This window comes from Glycine max, chromosome 16, assembly GCF_000004515.6.
Source record: "Glycine max cultivar Williams 82 chromosome 16, Glycine_max_v4.0, whole genome shotgun sequence".
NCBI classification, from domain to species: domain Eukaryota; kingdom Viridiplantae; phylum Streptophyta; class Magnoliopsida; order Fabales; family Fabaceae; genus Glycine; species Glycine max.
In genome coordinates this window covers 947,100-971,159 of record NC_038252.2, presented here as the reverse complement: position 1 = coordinate 971,159, position 24,060 = coordinate 947,100, and the positions used below count along the sequence as shown (strand labels likewise).

General features: G+C 36.0%; 3 protein-coding genes across 7 annotated transcripts; all 3 read left to right on the top strand.

Annotated features, from left to right (window-relative positions):
* Positions 1 to 1,657: 1,657 nt before the first annotated feature.
* LOC100817241 (COP1-interacting protein 7) lies at positions 1,658 to 10,233 on the top strand. 3 transcript variants are annotated; one of them, XM_014768896.3, is made up of 11 exons: positions 1,659 to 2,020; positions 2,571 to 2,739; positions 2,840 to 3,022; positions 3,134 to 3,233; positions 3,344 to 3,371; positions 4,607 to 4,649; positions 4,826 to 4,978; positions 5,147 to 6,869; positions 7,003 to 8,317; positions 9,337 to 9,420; positions 9,796 to 10,233. In XM_014768896.3, the coding sequence occupies exons 2-11, from the start codon at positions 2,681 to 2,683 to the stop codon at positions 9,858 to 9,860; spliced, it is 3,753 nt and encodes a 1,250-aa protein (XP_014624382.1). In that variant the 5' UTR covers positions 1,659 to 2,020; positions 2,571 to 2,680; the 3' UTR covers positions 9,861 to 10,233. The 3 variants fall into 3 exon arrangements, with proteins under 3 accessions (XP_006598845.1, XP_014624382.1, XP_006598844.1); XM_006598781.4 differs by having other exon boundaries at positions 1,660 to 2,004; XM_006598782.4 differs by lacking the exon at positions 9,337 to 9,420 and having other exon boundaries at positions 1,658 to 2,004.
* Positions 10,234 to 11,965: 1,732 nt separating this feature from the next.
* On the top strand, positions 11,966 to 20,396 carry LOC100816700 (ABC transporter B family member 19). The gene is made up of 9 exons (XM_003548327.4): positions 11,966 to 13,360; positions 13,465 to 13,519; positions 13,691 to 13,866; positions 15,206 to 15,370; positions 15,511 to 15,806; positions 16,155 to 16,471; positions 16,559 to 16,782; positions 17,394 to 19,340; positions 19,807 to 20,396. Exons 1-9 carry the CDS (start codon positions 12,341 to 12,343, stop codon positions 20,152 to 20,154), a joined length of 4,548 nt encoding a protein of 1,515 aa, XP_003548375.2. The 5' UTR covers positions 11,966 to 12,340; the 3' UTR covers positions 20,155 to 20,396.
* A 378-nt stretch (positions 20,397 to 20,774) lies between these two features.
* LOC100816179 (uncharacterized) lies at positions 20,775 to 24,060 on the top strand. 3 transcript variants are annotated; one of them, XM_006599695.4, is made up of 5 exons: positions 20,775 to 20,975; positions 21,373 to 22,033; positions 22,344 to 22,583; positions 22,773 to 22,864; positions 23,215 to 24,060. In XM_006599695.4, the coding sequence occupies exons 2-5, from the start codon at positions 21,389 to 21,391 to the stop codon at positions 23,840 to 23,842; spliced, it is 1,605 nt and encodes a 534-aa protein (XP_006599758.1). In that variant the 5' UTR covers positions 20,775 to 20,975; positions 21,373 to 21,388; the 3' UTR covers positions 23,843 to 24,060. The 3 variants fall into 3 exon arrangements, with proteins under 3 accessions (XP_006599758.1, XP_014624004.1, XP_040866635.1); XM_014768518.3 differs by having other exon boundaries at positions 20,776 to 20,975; positions 21,306 to 22,033; XM_041010701.1 differs by having other exon boundaries at positions 20,776 to 22,033.

The window sequence follows — 24,060 nt, the reverse complement described above, 5'->3', positions numbered from 1 at the left end:
TTCCAAATATGTAAGCGCAGCATTAGTGGATTCCAACAGAAATTATAGTAAGCCATTCATTCCACGATAAAGTTCTGTCGTTTTTCTTTCATAATACGAGTTTGATTTTATTATGAAATTATTTTTCCATTTCTTTTTATTTACAAGCTGGTTTTCTAATGTTATTTTATTTGTTACTACCATCTGAAAAATCAACGAACCACTAGTTAGATTTTGATTTTAAGTGTTAGGAAGCATTGATAATGATTATTTATTTATTTTAAAGTATTTGGAGTAATAAAGTTATTCAATGATTTACCAAAAAAGAGTAGTTTAGTTCGTTGAATAGGTAAATCTCCTAATATTTGTAGTTGTTTTTTATTCCTGTGGACAAAATATATATTTAATAATTTAATTAAAGAAAAAGGAACTAATAAATAATACCGTATACATCAAATACTTGAAATGAGAACTTTATCATACACATTAGTTTTATCTAACTCAAGTAATATTATGATTCTTAGCTTTGCGTGTATGAAAAATCTCATTTCTCCCTCCTAAAAAATAAATTTAAATAATAAAAAGAGAAAAAAAATCATGCAACAATAATATAAAATAATTTTATATAATTATTTAATAAAAAATAATTATTTATGGTAATTAAATAATAATGTAAAACTATTTTATCAAATTCTGATGAAAATACTAATTTTATGTTATTGTTTCATTTTTCAAATAATAAAATCAAATTTTACGAGTTTGATCGTAACATATTTAAATAATGAAAACACTAATTTTATGTTATTTATTCTATTCAAATATATTGTTTATATAATAACGAACGGTATATTTGAATAGAAGAGGACGAGAAATGGAAGATACTGAATTTGAAAACGGCAAAATGATATTGGTAGGAAAAGCATTTGATTTGATTGGTGGAAGACTTGAGAAGTGTTGGCGAGGTGAAAAGATTGATTAATTACACTTACTACACACAGTCTCAGAAGAAGACCCTGCGATTAAGTTAATTAACGTATCACCCTCATTTTCTGCTAAAATCAAATTATTATGTATACACTTTCAAGCAATTACTACAATACAACAACAGTGTACGCTGCACACAGTGTTGACCACGGCTTAATCAAAATGACCAAAATGTCCGTTTTGTCCAACACATGCGTCTATTTCAAATACTTGAATGATGGCAACAACAAAGTAATTCAAGGGTGAAAATGAAACACCCCATGTCACGAAATTGAATGATTAATTATTGTATTATTATAAGTTAGTATATGACAAAAATATGGGAAATGCAACCTGGTTAATGTTGGCCAATGATCCAAGGCTAGGAGAGAGTGTGATTCGTTTTTTAAATTTATTTATTTTTTAGTTACAGTTTTCGTTTTAAAATTTAACCACCAACTCCATTACTTGAACAAGAAATTATCTGAAGAAAAACAACCTCGGATATTGCTTCCTAGTAAAAGTAGTTTCAGTCAAGTTGAAGTCTGCCACAGTCAATCATCACCATTTTTCACCACAACACAATTTTTTGAATTGAAACCTTGTTATCTGCTAATTACTATATATTACTTTTACAAATTGAAATGTAACAATGTCTATGTTTTTTATTTTGTCTGAACGTTGTCATTTTCTCTTTCTACTGAGAAAGAGGGTGTAGAGAGAGAAATTAGAGGGGGATTTGAAATGAAGGATGAGTAAAGCAAAAACCATCTTTTTCATTGTGGGGTTTTCGTAAAACTCAAAATTTAAAAAACAAAAAAAGAAGAAGAAAAGAAATTGGAGAGAAAAGAAAGAGGCTCATTTCATTTCCTCCACAGTGAGACACAAAAAGGGAAGAACAAGAAGAGAGAAAGAAAGAAGACAAAGGAGCCAAATGCTGGTGTCCTTTTGAACTCTAAATTGGAGGATCGGGTCACGCAATCGAAGATCTCGGACCTCCATATCTGCCCTTCACATTCAATTCCACGCTCCTTCCACATTTTCACTCCAATTTTTTCTAATGTAAAAAATGATTAGGGTTTGTTCACTTTTGTTGCTTATTTTGCAGCATGTGTATTTGTGTTTGTGCGTAACCGTGATAATGTTTTTGTTTGACTCAGTGTTATTTATTTGATTACTGTGTTTTTTTTTGGCAAGTTTTTTGGGTTTGGCTTAGTTGCTATTGGATTTTGGGTTTATTTGGTATCTATGCAACTTTACTCAAGTTCGGTCTTTTGCTGAATCAGATCTATTTCTTATAATTTCTTTGTGGCAAATTTGGGTTTCTGTTTTGTTGCAAAAGATTCAACTTTGGGTTATGGGTTGGGATCTATGGTGTGGTATGGTTCTGTTAAGGGTTGAAACAAGTGGGATTTACCTAATGTGCATCTGGGTTGTTACTTGATTTTGTTTTATTTTCAACTTGATTGAAAATGTAGATTTGTAATGTAATGCTAATAGGGTAATGACCCACTGAACGCACTTGTTCGTCAGACACAGAATTTGGCAAAAGTTATCCTTTTTCTTTTTTATGTTTAACCTTGCTTATGCAGAATCTACATTCTGATTTTAGGATTTCTTGTGTGCAGTTTTGTTGATTATGGTTGGTGCCAAATGGAAACGATGGTGAATACTGCGTTTGCTTACGTGAAATGATCCTAAGAGTGATAGAGTGTAGTGTTGCCATAAATAAGGAAAAATGAAGTCTGACACGTTTCTTGATTATGCTGTATTCCAATTGTCTCCAAGGCGTTCAAGGTGCGGACAACTTGACAACTAGGGATTTTCTAGTTGCTGTTTTGTGCTTTTCTCTGCTGATTAGAGTTTGTAATCATGTTTCTTTCTATTAATGGGGCAGATGCGAGTTGCTTGTTTCAAGTGATGGAAACACTGAGAAACTAGCATCCGGATTGGTGAAGCCATTCTTGACCCATTTAAAGGTTGCAGAAGGGCAGGTTGCTCGAGCTTCTTCATCAATCAAGCTTGAAATCGATAGACATAAAAATGCTGAGACGTGGTTTACAAAGGGAACGTTTGAGAGGTGAAAAAAACAATGAAATGGGAAATTTGTTTATTTGATTGAATTTGCTGTTTTTGTATGCACTGAACCTTCTGGTTTTCTTTCTGATTTGATTGGTGTTGGTGGTTACAGGTTTGTGCGGTATGTTAGCATGCCAGAGGATTTGGAAATGGTCAATACCTTTGATGCAGAGATGTCCCAATTAGAAGCAGCACGGAAAATATATGCTCAGGTAATGTCAGAGATATGATCAAACAGAAGATTGGTGCAAACAACTGAACAAAGCAACCACTTTCTTTCTTTCTTTTGTTGATTTTTGGAATGTCTTTTCTTTTATTTCAGGGTGCAGGAGAGCGTTCAGATCCACAAGGTATGCTTTCTTTGCAATTAGACCTATAACAAAGACAATTTGGAAATTGGAACTTCATCTTTTGATTGTGTTACCACTCTGAGGAATTTGTCTTATCAATATTTACCAGTCTTAAGATTAATAGTTGCTTGTATCTTGTATCAAACAATTAGTTTCCTCTTTAGTTATCTTGCTGGCTTTGTCTGCATGATCAGTATGCTGCCTTCTATGGAAGGGTTTTCAGTTTCATCCATGTTGCATTTCCCAACTGCATACGAAATAGGCATGGAGAAAAAAAGATAGTGTTTCCTTTTCTGTGAACAAAAATGAATTAAAAATGAAAAATATTGTACAGTTACGACTTTTAGTTATATTGGCTGGCATTATATTGTCCAAATTTGGAAGTTTCATTATTGCCAAAGTTCATTACTTAATCTTCATATTTCTTTCACTATTAATTCCCCTTTGAACATATTAAAGTAAGGCCAGTTGACGAATGCTACACTTTACATTGTTTAATGTTTACCATTAAATGGAATTTTATTACCATTAAATGAAATTATTAATTTATTATCATCATGGAGTCTTTACTCTTGAGGCTATATGCTATATTTATAGGCTACTGGTTTGAGGTATTTGGGCACTTCCAAAGTGTTTTTTTCTGGTCTGTAATACTTTGTCTAATTATTGCCGAATTCGGTGATAGCCTATACTGTATGTCATCTTGATGGAGGTTTTAAATATGAATAGATAGAAAAATGAAGTTTAGTGTAGCAAGAGAGGAAAGAGAAAAAAGTCAAATAAACCATACTCGGTTCTTTAATTGCCCCAAGAGAATTGCGTTATCTACATTGTTGAGAGCATAATGGGTTAAAGGTTCAAAATTGACACCTAACATAGAAGTAGAAATGAAGAATGAAATTCATGCTTCAAGAATCAGCTGGGCTTCGAATGTGGAGAAAAAAGAAAGATAAAGTGAAGACCAAACAAGAACAAACTCATGATTTGTTTAGTCTGAGAAAACGTTTTTCTGTTTTCACAAGCAATTACGAAAATGTCACATTGCTTTTACTTTGCTTCTTGCAATATAGGAAATGATGAGAACCTATTTTCACCATTTCCTACGCAAATCTTAAAATTTAGAGTGGCATTTTGGTAATTGTTGGTGAAATTAGGAAATGGTTTTTGGTCATATTAATTTTTTTGAATGATTGATAATGATACGCTCACAATCATTTTTGTTCAATTTTCTCCAGGTGGGAATGGAGCTGGAGCCATAACAGTGGCTGATGCAACCACGTAACAATTCTACCCTTCTTCATTTCAACTAATAGAAAAAAGGACGTTTATGATTGTTGAAATAAATAAATAATGAAATCATAGTTTTGATATGTTGAAAATTGAAATTGAAACATATATGTATATATAACTAATGTGTGTGGTTATTTATTTGTTGGTACGACTTACTTGCACAGAAAGGAACTCCTAAGGGCAATTGATGTACGATTGAGTGCAGTTAGGCAAGACCTAACCTCAGCATGTGCTCGTGCATCAGCCTCCGGTTTCAACCCCCACACAGTTTCACTCCTCAAACATTTCGCAGATCGATTCGGTGCTCATCGCTTCAAGTAACTACTAACACCCAAAAACTAAACTACATATTAATACACTTTTCATTTTCATTCATAATAATCATCTAGTATACTAAAATATTCAATATAATTAATAATAATGTTATTGATGTGGTTGTTTAATTAATATTTTAATATATATATATATTTTTTTTTGCGGTGCAGTGAAGCATGCACTAAATACATGTCACTGTACGAAAGAAGACCGGACCTTATCAGTCACTGGCCAGGTGGCGATGACAGGGAACTCCGTTCATCTGTTAGTTCTGACATGTCCATCGACAACGATGATGGGCCCAACCAAGCCCAACCCACCGATCCACCTAAGCCCAAGCCTATTTCCAACTTCGCTTCGCTGCGACGTAGCAGCACCAGCGTGAACTCGAAAGACGAGACCAGCGACACCCCCACCAAAGAGGAAACGGAGTCGCCGGCGTCGGCTCCGGCTCCGGCGACTGCCCCGTCGGGGCGGCGGCTGAGCGTGCAGGACCGGATCAACCTCTTCGAGAACAAGCAGAAGGAGAATTCCGGAGGCAGGGCGCCGGAGCTCCGGCGGCTCTCCTCCGACGTGCTGCGGCGGTGGAGCAGCGCCAGCGACATGAGCATCGACGTCGGCAGCGGTGATAAGAAGGATTCCGACAGCCCCTTACCCACGCCAGCATCCTCTGTTTCTCAAACCAAGTCCGTTGTCGTTTCTGAAGACAAGGATCAAAACGACAACAAATTGGAGAAATTTGCGAAAACCGATCAAGGGTCTTCTCAGGAGACAGGGAAAGTTTCGGTTTTTGATGAGGCGAAGAACGGGGGGTTTAAGGATCAGGTGGGTAGTGGTGGTGGCTTTTCTGAGACGACATTGAAGAAGGGCTCATCCGAGGTTGTTGTCGTTGGTCCTATGTTGTCTTATGGGGATGATGATGTGAAGTTTTATGGTGGGGTGAAAAATCATGTGGTTGCACCGTCACTTATTAGGGGACCCCGAAGTCATTCTCGATCTCTATCAGCACAGTTTGAAGGTGGTGGCAATGGACTCAAATTTAGGGATGTTTCTGTTCGTGTTGATCAATCGTCACAGAATGAGGTTGAGGATACTCCTTCTTCATTCCCTAACAAGGAAGAGGATTCCCAAATCCCAAAAATGAAGTTCCAGAAACCCTCATCTGGTAGAAATGAACAACAAATGAGCATGGCACATGGTAAAAGGGATGGTGCTAATGAAAGTAGCAAGATGAAACAAGTTTTGGAGACTCCGGATAATGCACGTGCAACTTCAACTCCGCCTTTAGAGCAGCAACACCAGAGGGTGAGGCAATCTAAAGGGAATCAAGGGATGCATGATGAGCTGAAAATGAAGGCTGACGAGCTTGAAAAGCTTTTTGCTGAGCATAAACTGAGGGTTCCTGGGGACCAGTCTGGTTCTGTGAGGAGAGTCGAGCCGGCCGATGTGCATGTGGAACAGTCACAGTATAGAAGAGGTGGGGTGGGGGATTCAACTCCTCAGTTGCCTTCCAGAAGCAATGTGACTGAAGTGGCTGCGAGTTCTAGCAATTTGGCAAGCTTTGATGCTAAGTTGGTTACTAAGATGGTGGATAGTCGGAATTATGGTGATTCTTTGAGGCAAAATTTTTCTGATCTTAACTTGAGTGAAGATTCTAGAGGAAAGTTTTATGAGAAGTACATGAAGAAGAGGAATGCTAAGCTTCGAGAAGATTGGAGTATGAACAGAGCTGAGAAGGAAGCTAGGATGAAAGCCATGCAGGATAGCCTTGAGAGGAGTAGAGCTGAAATGAAGGTCAAGTTTTCGGGGTCTGCAAACAGACAAGATTCAGCATCAGGTGCTCACCGTGCCGAGAAACTTAGATATTTCAAATCAAATATTAAGAGAGAGCAGGTATTCTTGACTTGTTTTATGATTTTTGAGAAGACTGCTGAATTTTAATCCTCTTGAATGCAAAGTTTGTTTTTAAATTAAAAACATGAAATTCCATTTCCGGTTCTGATTTAAATCCCTTATTTTTGGACAGCATCCAATAGATTCTCTTCAGAATGAAGATGATGAAGATCTATCTGAGTTCTCAGAAGAGAAGACTTATGGTGCTTCAAGGCAAAGTAGGAAAATTTTTCCCAACAGACATATACCTTCAGGCACACCTCGTACAACAGCTGTGTCGGTCTCTCGTTCATCTGGTGGCAGGCGAAGAGACAATCCTCTTGCCCAGTCTGTTCCAAACTTTTCTGATTTAAGAAAAGAAAATACAAAGCCTTCTTCTGGAGTCAGTAAAACAACCCGCTCTCAGGTAAGGTCCTATTCCCGTAGCAAAAGCACCACTGAGGAGATGCAAGGAGTCAAGGAAGAAAAGTCAAGGCAAACTCTGTCCTTACGGAAAAGTTCTGCTAATCCTGCAGAGTTTAAGGATTTGTCCCCTTTGAACTCGGATGGGATTGTTTTGTCTCCGTTGAAATTTGATATGGATGAGAGTGATCTAGGCCCTTATGATCAATCACCTAGGCCTTTCCTTAAAAAAGGGAATAACATAGGTTCAGGTTCTGTTGGCAATGCTATCCAGATGAAAGCTTCAACGGCATCTGATACTCAGAAAAATAAAGAATTTGAGGACCCTGAATTTGATGAGGAGGATTCTTTGCAGATTGCCATGGACGAACATGATGACATTGAAACTATGGCTATCGAAGATGTTGCTTATAATAATAATGGAAAGGTAAGTCTGAGCCAGGAATCTGGTAAGTCTGGTAATTCTGGATCTGAAATTGGTGATTCTGCAAGGTCTCTTGCTCAGGTAGACCCTATTTCAGGGGGTGAAATGGCTACTGGGTTTACATCAACATTCAATGGTGTGAGATCTCTGCAGGACTCTCCTGTTGGAAGTCCTGTGTCATGGAATTCACGCACGCGTCATCCTTTTTCATACCCACACGAGTCATCTGATATTGATGCTTCTATAGATTCTCCAGTTGGAAGCCCTGCATCTTGGAATTCTCATTCTCTTAACCAGGGTGACAACGATGCTTCCCGAATGAGGAAAAAATGGGGAAGTGCTCAAAAACCATTTCTTGTTGCTAATTCATCCCAAAATCAACCCCGCAAGGATGTCACTAAAGGTTTTAAGCGATTGCTGAAGTTTGGGAGAAAAACTCGTGGATCAGAGAGTATGGCTGATTGGATCTCTGCTACAACTTCTGAAGGAGATGATGATACTGAAGATGGCCGAGATCTGGCCAATCGGTCATCAGAAGACTTGAGGAAGTCAAGAATGGGATTCTCTCATGGTCATCCTTCTGATGACAGCTTCAATGAGAATGAGCTGTTCAATGAACAGGGTAATCTATTCTTTTCTCAAATTTCTTGTTATTGATCAACATGCTTGGTTATTGTTTAGAGTCTAGATATTTAAGTGCCAACCATTTTTTTATTTTATTTTATAATTTAGCCAATTTAGAGGGCGAGCCCTGGTGCAGCGGTAAAGTTGTGCCTTGGTGACTTGTTGGTCATGGGTTCGAATCCGGAAACAGCCTCTTTGCATATGCGAGGGTAAGGCTGCGTACAACATCCCTCCCCCATACCTTCGCATAGCGAAGAGCCTCTGGGCAATGGGGTACGAAGTTTTTTTTTATAATTTAGCCAATTTCTTTTGCTATCCTACTATTAGAAAATGGATCCTTCTCTATTTATTGATTTCTTTCCATTGTTGGTTGCACATTTAGATAAATGATTCTTATCCATAGATATTGATGTGAATGAACAATGAAAATCTCAATTTACCATTTTGGATGGGGAATTTGAAGGGATCACACTCTGATTTCTTTTACACTCTTATTTTCACACCTGATCATTTCCTTAATGATAGTGTATTCATATCAGATGGTTATCTTATCATTGTGGATCATGGTTGAGTAGAGGAATTATATAGACAATACTTTTTGTGGATTCCTCCAGAGGACCAGATCTATAGTGCTCTCAGCATGTGTGTTTATATTACACATCTATATTCATACATACTCGAGAGGGCTCCATTTACTTTAGGAGCTAATCTTAGAGACTTACTCCACTTAATAACTTTTTATAGAACATGAATTTAACAAATCTATCCGAAGGATTATGTGATATTATTATCTTGATGATTATTACATACTAAAGTTTAGATAAATTAAACATTATTGGTGTATTATCTTATAATTGACATTTACTTATATTTTTAAAAGTATATTATATTAACTTGGTGTCTTTTGAGCACGCATGTTCATGTGTGCTCTTTATAACTTTCATTTTTTTTGTTTAATAGATAAAATAAAAGTACACTCAATTTTTTAATCGATAATATTGTTCTTAATTCCTGCAGTCCAATCCTTGCAAAGCTCTATCCCTGCACCTCCTGCTCATTTTAAACTGAGGGATGATCATATATCAGGAAGTTCAATAAAAGGTGATCCCTGGGTAACATAATATATTATAGGTCATTTTTTCATCCATTTTTGGTATAGTTTCATTTGTCAGGCTGATGAAGTAGTTGTGTAAGTTGTGAGGAATTCTGAAAATGTGTCCGTTGTCTTTGCATTTCATTGATTTTGGTAGTTCATTCTGGATTAAGGGGCCAATTTCTTGGAATTGTTCATTGTGTCTTTCTAAGAACGTAACCTTGACTCAAGGGAAAATAATATTATGCTATTGTTAATAAAGACTTGGGATTCACATATGCTTTGTATTTCTTTTCATTGATTTCAAGAATGATAACCGTTTATTTGCTACAGATTATCTTTTACGCAATATTATAATTACACGTTATCTTCAATTTGTGCAGCTCCCAAATCATTTTTTTCACTATCAACTTTCCGAAGCAAGGGTAGTGACTCGAAACCCAGATGAAATTTCAGTGAGTTGGCCTGGCAAGTAATTTGGATCATCCTCAATAGTATGGGTGTAAAGGACAATATTAAATATGATACAGAAAAGAGAGGTAGGCACGATACAATGATCTATATGAAAGATATATGAGATGGGGTTATGTATATTTTCTTGGACTCATGAGGTTTTCCCCTATGATTTTAGTTTAGTCATGGTTGTGTTGATATATGCTGCATACTGTAGTCAATGAAGTGTCGCCTATTGGTGCAGTGTCATTGTAATTTTGGCAGTAGTGGCATTCTTTTGCTCGTTTATTTTGATTTACTTGTGTGATGTATATCAGAGTTGAACTCATGTTAGAATGAATCAGTACAGTCAGAGTTAAGAAGAGTAATGTGATTGTTGCGGAGTAAAATAGTAGCTTTCAAAAGATTATTTCCCCCTCCCCTTGAAAAAGAGCAAATAAGAATGATTGGCTACTTATACTTATCCTTTGCCACTTTATTGTTACATTTTTGCTGTATGAACTTTCAAGTTTCAACTATTAATGCTCAATTTCATGATAGCTACACGTTACTGCATGTAAATCATCACAGTAAATAAATTTTCAGCTACTAAATACACGTTACCATGTGATTCTGTATCCATTACTTATTGCTTTGGGTTTAGTGAACATGGAACTATCCGATAGCAGTAATGAACAAGGAAGAGCACTAATCGCATTCCATTTATTTATATTCATTTTTGGATACTTTAAAATGATAAAATCAGTTTCTTTCTCTTTTTCCTCCCACCCTTTAGATTTGCTCCCAAAATCTTGAACCGGTTTCGGTGTAGATGTTCTTGCACGAGATGGAGTAATATTTACTTGTAAAACTTAGTGTTAAGCTCAAACTTGCTTTTAGTAGTTTAGGCTGCTCCCACTTGATTTTTGTTAGTCCTGTTGAGTTACATATACCCTACACGTTTAAAATTGTTAGATAATAATTGTGTAAATAACATTCCAAGGTAGACTTCGTCATTGCTAATGGCACATTTCTATTAACTTATCATTCTAGTTATACGATAATTAAAACTTAAAAGTATAGCTGACCTCCAAAAAGAAAGATGTTGTGGCTAGTACTTGACGTTAGTTTGTGGCACTATAAGTCAAATTGAATCATGCACTATAAGCCAAATTGTTCTGGAAAATTGCACAAGGCTTCCCGTTAAGAAGTCAGTTATCTTTCTTTACAAGCGAAGTTTGTTACGAAAGAATGTGCATATTACTGTTTCAGTCAGTTAATACTAACTATGAGTATGTTATTGGGAATTTATCAAATGCTTAACGGCAAAGAAAGAAAAAAAATGTGAATGATGATGGATCATGAGAAATGCAAGGACATGATGGTCAGATTAGTTCAAATTGGACAAAGTAACGTTATTTACCACAAAAAAAAATAAAAATAGCCGGACCAATCTTAGCCGAGACAATCATTTATGATTTGATCTCTTCTAGGAAGCAATTCGGCCAATCAGCAACAAAATGAAGATACCAATGTGGTTATTTGATTTTCTTGGATTTAACGTACTATATTATTATTTATGCAGCAAAATAATGCACTTTGTACGCTACTACTACCTTGTTCACCAAATTCCTCTCTGTACCGTCAATTTTGTTCAATAAGTTTCACCCATCAGATTTTCTGGCATCGTGTGAAACTTTCAATAAAACTTACCGTCCTTTTATATTAATGTCCTTGAGAAGTACACTATCCTTTGGATAATGTTTGTTTATTCCCTTTCTTTTTCTTGTGAAACATTCCTTTCAAGGTTCAAACTACTTGGTTAAGTCTTCAACATCTTAATTACATGACACATCTATACCTATTAGTATTACCTAGTCAAAAATTGCAATACATAATGGATAGTCCTTGTTAGGTTTTTGTTCTAAAATAGTGAAGAGATGATGACACAACATTACCCTTGCAGTCAGAAGATCATGCATGTCTACATGACAAATGGATAATCCTTGTTAGTTTTTGTTCTAAAATAGTGATTAGGAGAGAGAAAGGTTGAGTTGACATTATAATAAACACCGACACAAGTCACTTCAACCCCAACATTACCCTCTAAACAACAATTGCTAAAATTGGCAAGCCAGTCACAACTATGCTTAGCCGGCGGCCACTTTAGCCTTGCATGCCGTCCATGCACAAGAATATTAATTAGGATCAATGTATAATGTATTCCCTAACAAAAAAGATAAATTAGACCCTCTATATCATTAGTGAGCCAGAGAGACCAAAGAAAAGACCTTATATGTTTGGTGTTTTGTTCGACCTGTTGTTTGTCTATGCTTCACAACATGGGCGGAAGGAGCTAAGTTGTCTGTGACATTGTATTGTACTAATCTCCATGTACCACTAATCACAAAGTAGAAGAACTTTTGTTGTTTTTTCTTTTCCCCCATTTCATTCCTTTCTGTAATACTTGTTCTCATCAAAACTAGTTTGCTAGACATGGCTGCTGATTCTTTCTCCTTTGAGGGTGACTCCTTCTCAAGCCACCAGAGAAGACACTATCCAACACCAGTGAGTTATCACACTGTGTATGGCTCTGGCTCTGGCTCTTTCATATCATCCAGCTCTCTAACCAATCCAAGAGCTCGCCGCCGCAACCCAGTTCCTGCCACACCCTTTGCTTCAGATGATGACCATTCATGGCAAGGAGAAGTTTCGTGGAAGTTCGAGGCCACCGGGTGGCGCGACTATAGCACAAACTTTGGTTCTGTTCTCAGTCCATGGCCAGAGAGCTCCCCTTCTGGTCACAGCCGGGTATTTCGTCGATCAGCCAATGATTACTACCTTTCAAGAACAAGTAGGTTCAGAGGTCTTGCAAACTCTTCTTATGAACAATCTGGCTATGGTAGAGTTGAACTTCAGAGCTATGATGCTAGGGACAATGATTATAGTTACTTTGATCAGCATAGTCGGCCACAAGGATTATCAAGATCGGGGTTCATCCAAGAGAAGAGTAGTAAAAAATGTAAGACTAGTCCATTGGCTGAGGAAGATGAGCTTAGTATGATAGATTATAGCATAACACATGATCACGTTATTTCACCTAATAGGAATGGTCATGGTCTTGAATTACCATATTCTAAACATGGTCATGGTGGTGATTATGGTGGGAATTATCATGTTGGTCATGATGGACCATCATCACACGGTAGCCAAATTTATAGAAGTGGTGGGGATTACACTTATAGTCACCATGACATTGAGAAGCTTTCAGCATATGATGAAGAGGGTGAAGAGGATATGGATGAGGAAGATGCAAGGCCTCCAAAGACTGTTGGGATTTTTAGCTTGTTTAAGTACTCAACAAAGTTGGATTTGGTGCTTGTGTTTGTGGGGTGTTTAGGGGCTCTCATAAATGGAGGATCGCTTCCTTGGTATTCTTATCTTTTTGGAGATGTTGTCAATAAGATCTCAGAAGCTGAAAATGACAAAGCACAGATGATGAAGGATGTAGAGAGGGTACTAGTTCTTCAATTTCTTACTCTCTTCTTTTATTGGTCAAATGTTTGCATATATATAATGGAGTTGAAACATGTTTTCATTGTCTTAATTGTCATTTTCAGATATGCAAATTTATGGCCGGGCTAGCTGCTGTTGTGGTATTTGGAGCATATTTGCGTAAGGATGTTAAGACATTACTTAGAGTTTAATACGATAATTTGTGATTAAATAGTAATATAAAATTACTGGTGCATAGTCTTTTTTTTCTCTTAGTTATATTCAACTTGTTCATTTTTTTTATGATTTAGAGGTGTTACAATAATTTTTGTTGATCACTGAAATTGGCAGAGATCACATGTTGGAGGTTAGTGGGGGAGCGTGCTGCTCAAAGAATTAGAACAGAGTATCTAAGAGCGGTTCTTCGACAGGACATTACTTTTTTTGATACAGATATCAACACTGGTGATATTATGCATGGAATTGCTAGTGATGTTGCACAGATTCAAGAAGTTATGGGAGAGAAGGTTAATTCTTGATTCTTCTATTCTACTCACCAACAACTACTTGGTGGCTACACTATATTAATATAATTAACAAATTCTTTTCCCTCTTGATATGGAGTTTTCATACAAATGAAAAAACTATGAATGGAATAGGGAATCGAATTCCTAATTGAGTTTATTTTTATTAGTGAAAACTAATTTCAAATGTTTTTGCCTTTATCTATTTTATTTATATTTCTATATGTTCTGCCGGCACTGATATTTTTTTTACTAACTTTAAAATAAGTTTGTATACGAATCTAACTTTGTACATTAAATTACTTTACACTCTTCTCATGTGATATTTTTAATTTCTTTTTTAATTTTAAATCCACTCATACTTAATTAGGCATTTTTATAATTTTAAATATGTTGTATTAAGTATTTCTTTAATTTTTTTTACTTAAATTGAAAAATATGTATACAATGTATAAGATATTTAGTTACTAATATTAATTTAAGCTACACTTTTAAATAAAAATCAATGTTAAATTATTCTATAAGTTCCTTATGTTTCACTGACTTTTTTCTAATAGATCGTATAATCTAAAAGTTTATAGTTAGACCCCTATACTTTTATTTTTTTTTCAAAAAGTTAGTACCTTCTAACAGCATTAAGACTTCATTAACCGATTAAACTTTTTAAAACTAAAATCTAGTATAGGAATTTAGAGGAATGCGTTTCTATCAAATAAGTTCATAAATTTTATGGGAGCTTTTAAATAAGTCCCAAAAGTTAAAAAAGTCTCGAAACCAATAATTGATGGCTAGACGGGGACTTGTTTACAAACTTTTAAAAGTCTAGGCATTGAATTATAAAATTTAAAACCATAGGGGCTTATTTAAATAATTAATAAAACGGTAAAGTCCTATATATTAATTTAAAAGTAATATTATTAGAACATTCTTTAGTCTTTACTATTGTTTAAATTTTTTTGTAAACTATAAAATCATAACTAGTGATCATTAAATAATAAATGGGTAGCAGAATAATGCATTATTTGAATTGGAGAACTCCCTTTGTTTCCCTTTCTTTTCAATTTGCTTGAACAGCATCCCCACTTTTTTTCTCCTAATTCAAGCATGATAACTGTTATTGCAATTTTCAGTTCATGTGTATCCATTACCATATTTTTTTATGGTAGCAATACAGTGTGAGCAATCACTGATCACTATGTAAATACTGTGTGCTTGAAACTCCACTGTCATTTAATTCAATACTGTGAGCGTAGAGAATGCTAACAATAACATAGTTCTTTGCTCCAACTTTGGTTGACACTAATCCTTACATGCATTTAATTTTTTGTTTCTGGCACTGCAGATGGCCCACTTCATTCATCATATATTTACATTCATATGTGGGTATGCAGTTGGGTTTAAAAGATCATGGAAAGTCTCTCTGGTGGTATTCTCAGTCACTCCATTGACAATGTTCTGTGGCATGGCTTACAAAGCACTTTATGGTGGCCTAACAGCAAAAGAGGAAGTAAGATATAAAAACACAGACACTTAAGTACACTGTCACTTGTTTCTTATAATAAGGACCAGAGGTAGTATCATATATTAAATTTGATATTATGTGTCTTAACATTTTGTTCATTCCAAGTTTGTTTATTTTGGCTAAAGGCTTCTTATAGGAAAGCTGGTAGCATTGCGGAGCAGGCCATCAGTTCAATTAGGACAGTGTTTTCATTTGTTGCAGAAAGCAAATTGGCAGGAAAATATGCTGAGCTACTGCAGAAATCAGCTCCAATAGGGGCCAGAGTTGGTTTTGCTAAAGGTATTGGCATGGGAGTGATCTACTTAATAACCTATTCAACATGGGCACTGGCTTTCTGGTATGGCTCTGTATTAATTGCCAGGAATGAACTTGATGGAGGTTCAGCTATTGCTTGTTTCTTTGGTGTCAATGTAGGGGGAAGGTGTGGCTTCTTCTCTCTTTAACTTGTACAGTATACACTTGATTTGGAAACCAAAAAATTTATCTATACTTTTTATACAAAGAAATGATTCTTCAAGTTGTATACTAGGGAGTAAGGACTACATGAACTTTCTTTAACTAAAGTTTGAGTAAATAGTGTATGTATTAATAGTGTAAAAAAAATTCATCCCATCATAAATCATATGATAAGTTTGTTAATTTTTACAATAATTATCTTAAAAGTCGTACTAATAAGAATTTCTGATTGGTTGACGGTATAGAATTTTTATATTTGACATTACATAGAATTTAAACTCGAAGTTTATTGAGTTATTTTTTTATTTGACAGAGGGTTGGCACTGGCACTTTCATATTTTGCACAATTTGGTCAAGGGACTGTTGCAGCAAGCCGTGTATTCTATATTATAGAGAGAATCCCTGAGATTGATTCCTATAGCCCTGAGGGTAGGAAGCTTTCTGGTGTTCGTGGAAGGATTGAGTTAAAAAGTGTTAGCTTTGCATACCCATCTCGTCCTGATTCTCTTATACTTCATTCCCTTAACTTGGTGTTACCATCTTCAAAAACTGTGGCATTGGTTGGTGCCAGTGGTGGGGGAAAGTCTACTATCTTTGCTCTCATAGAGAGGTTTTATGATCCTATTGAAGGTAAAAAGAATTATATGATGATTTGCAAAAGAAATATATGAGGTTTTAAGACTCCTAACTTTGTTGAATTTCAATGTATTTTTGCAGGAATTATTACCTTGGATGGTCATGATTTGAGGACATTGCAAGTAAAGTGGCTACGAGATCAGATTGGGATGGTTGGTCAGGAGCCAATTCTCTTTGCCACATCTATTCTGGAAAACGTGATGATGGGGAAAGATAATGCCACAAAGAAAGAGGCAATTGCTGCTTGCATTGCTGCCGATGCTCACAGCTTCATCTCTAGCCTACCACTAAGCTATGACACTCAGGTGTAGTAACTACTAACAATAATATTTCTCCTTTTCTAGATTAATATATAAGTTAAAATATGTATCTGATTTCTACTAAATAATCAAATTTTGTGTTTATTTTCTAATAATTTTTTTTTTCATTTTTGGTTCATGATAAAATAATAATTTTATTTTTTCTCTTGACACTTTTTAATTTATGATAAATTAATAAATTTTGTGTTTGTTTCCTGAAAAAAACTAATAAAAATGATTTTTTTTTATTAAGAAACAAGTATAAAATTGGCTAATTTATCAAAAACTAAAAAAATATCAAGCACCAAAAATAAAATTATTATTTTATTATGAATTCAATGTAAAAAAAATTATGATAGAATAAATACAAATTCAAATATTTATTAGGAATAAAAAAATATATTGTAGCCTAATATATAATCAACAAAAGTTGCAACGGAGTTATTATGCAACACTGGGGAAATAGCCTAACTACCTATCTATCTAGACATAGCAACAGACAATTAGACATGGATATAGATATATATGTAACATTTAAAGTAAATACACAAGATACACTAATTTGGTAAAAAAATTGTGGCATGAATCTTACCTAGAAAGTAGTATTTATTTTGCAGGTAGGGGACAGGGGTACAAAACTCTCAGGGGGCCAAAAGCAGAGAATTGCTTTGGCTCGAGCAATGGTCAAAGATCCAAAAATCCTTCTTCTAGATGAACCTACTAGTGCTCTTGATGCCGAGTCAGAGTCTGCGGTCCAAAGGGCCATCGACAAGATATCTGCAAGCCGAACAACCATTGTAATTGCTCACAGGATAGCAACAGTGAAGAATGCTCATGCTATTGTGGTTCTTGAGCATGGTTCTGTCACTGAGATCGGTGACCATCGCCAGCTTATGGCGAAAGCAGGAGCATACTACAACCTTGTCAAGCTTGCCACCGAAGCCATTTCAAAACCTCTAGCTATAGAAAATGAAATGCAAAAAGCTAATGATTTATCCATCTATGATAAACCCATTTCTGGTTTATCAGGATCAAGATATTTAGTTGATGATATTGATATCCCATGGCCTAAAGGCTTAAAATCCACGCAGGAGGAGGAGGAGAAGAAACATCAAGACATGGAAGACAAGCAAGACAAAATGGCAAGAAAATACAGTCTTTCTGAAGTATGGAAACTGCAAAAGCCTGAGTTTGTGATGCTATTTTCAGGACTTATTCTGGGAATGTTTGCTGGTGCTATTCTGTCCCTTTTCCCATTGGTTTTAGGCATATCCTTGGGAGTATATTTTGGCCACGACACTCATAAGATGAAAAGAGATGTGGGGCGCCTTTGTTTAACACTTGTTGGCCTTGGATTTGGTTGCATACTTTCCATGACAGGACAACAAGGTTTGTGTGGTTGGGCAGGATCAAAGCTGACACAAAGGGTTAGAGACCTCTTGTTTCAATCCATTCTGAAACAAGAACCTGGGTGGTTTGACTTTGAAGAAAACTCCACAGGAGTGTTGGTGTCAAGGCTCTCATTAGACTGTGTTAGTTTTCGATCGGTGCTTGGCGACAGATTCTCAGTCCTTCTTATGGGATTGAGTTCTGCTGCTGTTGGCCTTGGTGTGTCCTTTGCCTTTAACTGGAGACTAACCCTTGTAGCAGCTGCTGTAACTCCTTTCGCGCTCGGTGCAAGCTACATAAGCTTGATCATAAACGTTGGACCGCGAGTGGATAACGACTCTTATGCGAAAGCTAGTAACATTGCTTCTGGTGCAGTGTCAAACATAAGGACAGTTACTACATTTTCTGCACAGGAGCAGATAGTTAAGTCCTTTGATAGAGCCCTGTCAGAACCTAGGAGAAAATCATTGAGAAGTTCACAACTTCAAGGTCTTATGTTTGGGTTGTTTCAAGGTTCCATGTATGGAGCATACACCTTAACTCTTTGGTTTGGTGCATACCTTGTAGAACACGACAAGGCAAAACTTGGAGACGTGTTTAAGATCTTTCTCATTCTTGTTCTGAGCTCATTTTCAGTGGGACAACTTGCCGGTTTGGCACCAGATACTACTATGGCGGCGGCAGCGATTCCTGCAGTTCAAGATATCATAAAACGTAGGCCACTGATTGACAATGATAGAACAAAAGGTAGGATAGTAGACCGATCGAAGCGGTTCAACATAGAATTCAAGATGGTGACATTTGCATACCCATCTAGGCCAGAGGTGACTGTGTTGAGGGATTTCTGTTTAAAGGTCAAAGGTGGAAGCACAGTGGCATTGGTGGGACCAAGCGGATCAGGGAAGTCAACAGTCATATGGTTGACTCAGAGGTTCTATGATCCTGATCAAGGAAAGGTGATGATGAGTGGGATCGATTTGAGGGAGATTGATGTGAAGTGGTTGAGGAGGCAAATGGCTTTGGTGGGTCAAGAACCTTCATTGTTTGCTGGGAGCATAAGGGAAAATATTGCATTTGGGGACCCAAATGCTTCGTGGACTGAAATTGAAGAGGCTGCAAAGGAGGCTTACATCCACAAGTTCATCAGTGGCCTTCCTCAAGGTTATGAAACCCAGGTAATTAATAATTCTACGGAGAGGTAGATTTTTTTATGCCACTAATACAGTCTCTAACATACTCTTTCTAATGTATTTTTACTATTGGTTAAAATTTATCAAAACTATAAAATTACAAGTGACGATCATTAAATAAAAAGGGAGACCTATAAAATTTTATAATTTTCAATAAATTTCAGTCAATAATAAAAAGTGTGTACAAAAAACTGTGTTACCAGCATTTCTCTGCTGCAAATCATAACTTGTTATGCTACATCACTTTTTACTCAAGTTTTATTTATTACTTACTCATTGAATTGTATTAGACTGTTCGTAGCTTTACTCTATCTAATAGTAAGGTCATACTAAAGTTCCAACAAAAAAAAGTTCATACTAATTTATGCTGCATTGCTTTTTTACGTGATTTTTCCAACACCTTTTTCTATTAGCAAAGCATGATTTATTTTTATCATTATCTCTATACTAGGTTGGTGAAAGTGGGGTCCAATTATCAGGTGGCCAGAAACAAAGAATTGCTATAGCAAGGGCCATATTGAAGAAATCAAGGGTGCTTTTGCTTGATGAAGCAAGCAGTGCCTTGGACTTGGAATCGGAGAAGCACATCCAAGAAGCCCTTAAGAAGGTTACCAAAGAGGCAACAACCATAATAGTTGCTCACCGTCTTTCCACAATCAGAGAAGCGGACAAGATTGCAGTTATGAGAGATGGGGAAGTGGTGGAGTATGGGAGCCATGACAATCTCATGGCTTCAAATCAAAATGGCTTGTATGCTTGCCTAGTTCGAGCAGAGACTGAAGCCAATGCCTTTGCTTGATCCTAATAATATGAGCATGTAACATTATTGTCAACATGCAGCAATTCTGACACAACACAATGGCCAAAATCAATTGGATATAAGTAGAAAAGAAAGAACCACTTTAATTGGTTTGGGCTGTTTTGAAGTGCGGATCTACAACAATTGATTCTATCTTGTGGGTCAGCTTTCTTCCTTTTTGAATAAACTAAAAAAAAAATGTATTATGTGCCACTTGATTATGTAAATTTCAAAAGAAAACACCTAAAAGTCTTTATTTTTTCTTTCTTTTATAGCACCCTTTATTGCTTATGGTGAAACAATGACTATGCAAATTATGCATGCTGAATATGGAGGGTGCTAATAATGATGTAAGTGAGGCCACGCAATAAATAGGCATGAACGTATTCTTAACTCTTTCAGTGGTTACATTGACTCTAACTAAAAACGACATATCACCAGATTGAGCCCCACCAACATCATGTAGTCTATAATATCCATTAAATTGCTAACCAGGTTAGCAGGCATAATTCTTTGGTAAAGGAGCTGATTTATCATTTCATGTCTCACAAAAAGTGCTTCATATTTCCCACGCTGAAGTGTGTTGTTGTTACATGGTTTTCAAGCCAAGAGAATGTAATGCTAACGTGCCTACAATAAAAGATATTTATATAATCTTGGTTAAGCCACAGGAAAAGCAATCAGAAGCATTCTGTTTTTGGAAGCCTATATACTAGTTCCTGTTTGTCCTTTCTGGGTCTGCAGAATTTCTTACAACCCTTTAACAAACAAGACCTCTTTGATTCTTCTCTTACACACTTCATGGTTCAACTCTGACTTAGGTAACACACACACACACACATGAAAACACATATGTATATATTAAACTCTTTTTCCAATGATTTGCTGTGTACTTTTTATTTTATTAGCGAGGTCAAATCTTGGTGCTTAATTTTCTTGTTTTGATATCACATGATAAGATTGACAATTTCAGTTAGCTACATCTTTGCAACAGTATTTGGACGTTTAAGGGAGTTAGAAAACTAAAATTGGTTGGGTTTTCCAACTTAAATAGGCTTACAACCCATATAAAATTAAAAGGAGTCGATTTGCACAGAATTATAGTCTATAGAAGTGTCTACCAGAATGTATTGATTTTATTTTATATACAGCTCCTTCACTTCAATATACAAGACATGCACTTTTGTTGACCCCTGAACAATATAATACATAAAACAGAAGAAAGTGAAGAGGCATGGCATCCCTCATTCCCGGAGTTCTACTGAAGCTTCTCCAAAGTATGGATTCTGATGTGAAAGTTAATGGGGAATATAGATCAGTCCTTCTGCAAGTGATCAGCATTGTGCCTGCAATAACCGGGTCTGAATTATGGCCTAACCAAGGTTTCTTCTTGAAAGTCTCTGACTCTTCTCATTCAACTTATGTCTCACTCTCAAAGGAAGACAATGAGCTTATCTTGAATAACAAGTTGCAGCTTGGTCAATTCTTTTATGTAGACAGGATAGAGACTGGAACACCAGTCCCTATTCTTGTTGATGTTAGACCCGTCCCTGGCCGGCACCCTTTTATTGGAAATCCTAAGGATTTAATGCAAATGTTAGAACCATCAGAGGGTCCAGTGCAATCTGATAACCATAGAGTTAATCGTTCAAAATCCATGAACTCAACAAAAGCCAAAGAGAGCAAAAGTCCAAGGCAGAAGATTGTTATTAAAGAGGAAAAAGCTGCTGTTGCATCCAGGTACATGCGAGGTGTTAGAACTCCAACCTCAAATGTGAATGTGCAAGATGCTAATGAAGAAAGAAAAGGAAATGATTTTGAGAATGGTGTAGATAGTAAGAAGGTGGCATCTGCAAAAGTAAAACTTAAAAAATTACAGGTCAGGTATTCTTATCTTGGATTTTCATCTTTTAAGCCTCAAGAATTTATTTGTATCAGAATTTGGCCTTTATATAGTGTCACAAACCCCCTGTTCATTATAAGCAGATTTCTAGTTAAGTAAGTTTGACATTTTTTAAGTGAATACAGAAGTTTGACATTTATCTTTCTTTGCACTGTAAATGAAAACAATTCAACTGCACTGTTTGAAATTAAAGGAAATAATTAAGTTCAATGCTGAATTGTATACTATGCTGAATAGGTAATAATAAAAATGAAGATATTGATAATGATTGGTTTTAGCATCACAGACACTCTCAGTGAATACAACTCGTAGTCTACAACTTGAAATACCATCACCAAGGCAAAGGGTTGCTCAATCTAACATCCAGGAGACTGTCATGTCGCCTAAGCGCATATTGACCAAACGTAATTCTACAAAACAGGAAACTACAAACTTGAATGTTTTATCCAGCAGTGAAGATAAAAGCTATAGCACAGAGGCAATTCCATGGTCCTCTTTGCCATCAAGCCTTTTAAGGCCTGGAAAGGTGCATTGCAATTTTCTCTCTCCTTCTCTATGAATGATAAATATTATTGTCAGCATGGTAATTCACATCCCTATATCGAACAAACTAAATCAAATTTCATCTCATTTGTCTTTGTTTAGTAAAGCAATGCTATCTCAGACGTTACATGAATTTTTATTAACAATCATACAAATATCCACATTTTACTAGGAATTGCTTAGAAGGAAACATCTAGCCTCACAGGTTGCTGTTGAAGCTCAAAGCGAAGTTACTGCTACTTCAGTCCTTGTCAAGTTTTTAAGGTATATTAAGCTTTTGGTCTAAATATTACCACATTACTTACTCAAAATTTAGCTACTTGAGGAATTAAAAAAAATTGGTTGCTATATTTACTGACATATGTTGATACCTTGGGATCACCCAAAAATTGTTAAGATATTAAACTTTTGCTGACCTTTGGTCCTGCATGGAATCATGCCTTCTCAGCAAAGGTAATATAGACAACTCAGCAAAATCTAACACACATAATTTTGGCAAACAACTCAAACTGATTTGTAATTTTGGTTTATGTAGGAACTAAAATATAAGTTTTTTTATAGGGAATAAATTTTAAAAAATGGTGTTAAATTCAATGCTTCTCTTTCTTTTTCAGCATGTTTGCCAACATCTGCACTTCAGCTGCATCAGAGAACCCTCACGTCACACTGAATAAGTTTTTTTCCTTCCAAGAACTCATGGACCGATCAAATTGTATAAGTACAACTCCTCACAAAGATAAATCATTTCAGCTATATAAAACCTCTTCTCCAACAGAAACAGACAAAACTGACAAGAAATCAGATTTAGTGCCTGGTAAAAGTTCATCAAAGTCTCCAAAATACTCACCTGAATTATCCGAGGCTGAGAAACAAGAATGGGTAACTGGAAATGGTCTAAAAGAGATAAATGAGCTGAGAGAAGTCCTTTCAATTGAAACAAGATCATGGTTTTTGATATACATGGAAAAAACATTGGATGTCTGGTTTTCCACTATCTCCCGAGAGAAGAGGGGAAAGACGAATAAGGATACTGCAGGGAGGCAAATGCAACATGCCAATAATATAGCTCTCACCTTGTCACACCTTAAGCAAGCAAATGAATGGTTGGAAAAGCTTAGAAGCACTTCAAACATGGAAAATGAAGAGCTGGTGGAAACTGTTGACAGATTGAAGCAAAATGTTTATTCTTGTTTGCTCCTACATGTTGACTCTGCCGCATTTGCTTTGGAAAACCGAGTTTGATTATAGGATAATGATTTGCTTTAAAGGAATATATCTTATTTAATGTTATTTATAAGTTAAATTTTCTTATTTGGTTGAACCAGGCATGGTTAATGGAAGCTTGGCCAGCTGTTATTCAAAATGTAATGTGATATCATATCATATATGTGTACTATTGTGGCAAGAAGAAGAAATACTATATTGAAGTTAAAATCAATTCGCCTTATAATGACAATGAA

Bases quoted from the DNA above. Each gene is read 5' to 3' on its own strand.
- LOC100816179 (XM_006599695.4), top strand. From the start codon at position 21,389: ATGGCATCCCTCATTCCCGGAGTTCTACTGAAGCTTCTCCAAAGTATG. The intron at 22,034-22,343 runs GTCAGGTATTCT...TTAGCATCACAG, and splicing joins TAAAACTTAAAAAATTACAG to ACACTCTCAGTGAATACAAC. The intron at 22,865-23,214 runs GTATATTAAGCT...TTTCTTTTTCAG, and splicing joins GTCCTTGTCAAGTTTTTAAG to CATGTTTGCCAACATCTGCA.
- LOC100817241 (XM_014768896.3), top strand. From the start codon at position 2,681: ATGAAGTCTGACACGTTTCTTGATTATGCTGTATTCCAATTGTCTCCA. The intron at 2,740-2,839 runs GTGCGGACAACT...TTAATGGGGCAG, and splicing joins TTGTCTCCAAGGCGTTCAAG to ATGCGAGTTGCTTGTTTCAA. The intron at 3,234-3,343 runs GTAATGTCAGAG...CTTTTATTTCAG, and splicing joins CACGGAAAATATATGCTCAG to GGTGCAGGAGAGCGTTCAGA.
- LOC100816700 (XM_003548327.4), top strand. From the start codon at position 12,341: ATGGCTGCTGATTCTTTCTCCTTTGAGGGTGACTCCTTCTCAAGCCAC. The intron at 15,807-16,154 runs GTGTGGCTTCTT...TTTATTTGACAG, and splicing joins GGTGTCAATGTAGGGGGAAG to AGGGTTGGCACTGGCACTTT. The intron at 16,783-17,393 runs GTGTAGTAACTA...TTTATTTTGCAG, and splicing joins CACTAAGCTATGACACTCAG to GTAGGGGACAGGGGTACAAA.